The sequence below is a fragment of the Octopus bimaculoides genome, chromosome 4, assembly GCF_001194135.2.
Source record: "Octopus bimaculoides isolate UCB-OBI-ISO-001 chromosome 4, ASM119413v2, whole genome shotgun sequence".
Taxonomy (NCBI): domain Eukaryota; kingdom Metazoa; phylum Mollusca; class Cephalopoda; order Octopoda; family Octopodidae; genus Octopus; species Octopus bimaculoides.
The window spans coordinates 56,668,176-56,670,903 of record NC_068984.1 but is presented as its reverse complement, the minus strand read 5'-3'; the positions used below and the strand labels follow the sequence as shown (position 1 = coordinate 56,670,903).

General features: G+C 31.5%; 1 protein-coding gene across 1 annotated transcript in view; it reads left to right on the top strand.

The window, feature by feature from the left end:
• The window catches only part of LOC106874700 (uncharacterized protein K02A2.6-like), a 9,951-nt gene extending 8,654 nt beyond the window's left edge, over positions 1 to 1,297 (top strand). The window contains exon 2 of the mRNA XM_014922511.1: positions 1,210 to 1,297. Within this exon, the coding sequence (XP_014777997.1) occupies positions 1,210 to 1,297 (88 nt within the window). The remainder of the gene's footprint in view (positions 1 to 1,209) is intronic.
• The last annotated feature ends 1,431 nt before the right edge of the window (positions 1,298 to 2,728 follow it).

Below are 2,728 nucleotides of genomic sequence, written 5' to 3'. Positions count from 1 at the left end.
TATATATATATATATATATATGTACATATACATACATACATATATATATAAAGACATATACATACAAATATATATATTTGTATACATACATATATATACGTATACATACAAAAACATATACAAATATTATATATATACACACATATATGTACATATATATATATATATAAACACACACACACACACACATGCATATATACATACATATACACACACACAGAGCAAAATAGATAACCATCAGAAGTTTTACAACTAGTATGTCCCATGTGGTTTCATGATTTCCCTATTTTATACAAGCCTTGAGCAAATAAATATATCTTCTGTTAGAGCTTGTTACTTTGCAATAGAGAGTTGAGCCCTTGCTTATACAAAATAACCTAAACAACTTACTCCAATTCTACGCTGTAGCAGAGTACATGTAATATAGATTACATCCAGCTACTGAGAATAGAAGAATATTTAAAACAATATTTACAGTAGTTGCATAGGCCATACTGCATTTGCTGCAATAATTTTTTATGCACCAGTTTATATGTAATAGGGTGACTGAGTTTATGTCTTTTGACAGATGAAAGATTGAACTTTTTTTCTCTCCATCATTCTATTTTTAATAGATAAAATAAGAAGGTTTTCCCCAGCTCATGCATATTTATTTAAGGCACAAGAAAAATATATTTCTTCTTTCACTTATATCATATTACCACTGACTTTCAGTACATTAAAAACGAAAAATCACAAAGTTTTTTTTAAAAATCATGTTTGTGTAGAGAGAAATAAATTATTTCTGAATATTAGTCTGGATTATTCATGAAGAAACACGATTATATATATTTTCAAAAAATGTGCAAATAATTTATCAAAGCATGGCACATTCACTTTAAAAGACAAAGAAATTAGTTGCCTAGAATATTGCTGAACCAGACATGTAAACATCTGACAAAACTAACACTAAAACTTAGGTGTGCCAGATGTCAATAAATAAATAAATATTTATTCATGAGATCATATTTGACTTCATATATTAGTCATTGGTTGATATTCACCACCTCAAGACAGATTCAGAATTGCAGTCTTTATATATAATTTATCAAATACAAAATTGCCAGATCAATATTGATACCTAGAAAAAGAACTAAATAAATACAGTTCCTGTTTTACTTAAAATGTTTTTACACAAATTGGAAAAGCATATTTCTTTTTGACCTTCAGTGGTCAGGTGAAAGGTGTGACATTGGCCTTTGTAGAGCCTCCAAGACCAGTGAGATTGATGCTATTAATGTTACAAGATGACAGCTGATGGGAAAACATGTGAAGGGATTGAATTCCAGAGGGTTGATATTCGAGGAAGAAAGGACTGGGCATAATGGTTAGTGTAGGCCTCAGGATGAGATAAATCCATAATATACATGATATGTGAGCTGAGTCAGGAGTGCCTTGGTGGATTGGTAGAACTGTAATAACATTGGATCAGATGCCTTGCAGTATTTGTTTCAGTGCTTTGCTTTCTGAGTTCAAATCCTATCATGGCCTACTTGGTGGAAATCTTAATTCAACATCCTATTTAACAGCACCGCCTGACACTTTGGGTACCTTTAGCAGAATCCACTCTACTGCAAGCAAGGTCTTCAGTTTGAGGATACCTTCCTCTCTCCCTCCTGCCAGTGTTAAAAGCCCTATAAATGGTAAGCAGCATTGTCTTGGCCTTCTTTCCTGATAGATGAAAAAAGTAAAAGGGATTAAGAAAAATCACAAACTGGGAGGGTAGAGTAATTAAGGTAAGCAAAGCAACAGGCCTTACTGAAACCTACAAACCCTAAAAAAAGCACTTTTTCCCTTCTTTTGATTTTTCTAGCAAGAAAATGAGTAAGTGTGAATTTGATAAAGTTTAAAAGATAATTATTAAGATATGGACTACTTGCATACAATAAAAGTGCCAGATGTAATCAGAAGCTACATACCAATATTAATACAATGTCATAAAAAATGTACCCAGTACGGGGTTCATTGTTTCAAATACAGGACACTCCTCTGGTGACACAAAAAAAGTACCTATGTCATTCTGTTAAGTGGTCGATGTTAAAAAAGCCATAGAAATCAAACCAAAAAAAAAAAAAAGATGAGGTTTAGGTAGGTGAGCACTACTTTATAAATATGTGTGGACTCTGACCATGACAACCCATCCAACCCATGCCAGCATGAAAAGTGGTGATGATGATAATGATATGGTGGTGGTGGTGGTGGTGGCTGCTCTTCTGAATTTGCTGAATTTTAATTACTTGTTACCCTATCTTATATCCACTTTCTGTTACCTATATATTTTACCCCAGCCAATCACTAATTAGAACACAAAATTACATTGACTAATACAATAACCAGATTTTCCAACATATGAAGAAATTATTCATGTTTTATCACATTATAAATTTTAAATGCTTTCGAAAAAAAAAAAAAAGAGGTCTTTGAGAAAAAAGTGGTGGGTGTTTTACTTGAAATATCAGTGAATGAAGTTTCTCTTAATGTTTGAAACAAATAATTTGAAAATTTTCATAAATTTCCAATCAACTATCAAAGTCTCACTCCTGTTAACAAAGAGTAATTGTATTAAAATTAATTACAATGTTGAATTATTCAAGCAGCAAGTAATATTACATATTACAATGCTGGTATTTGTTATATAGACTTTATAATACAAACAAAATCATGAAATACACACACACACACACACACA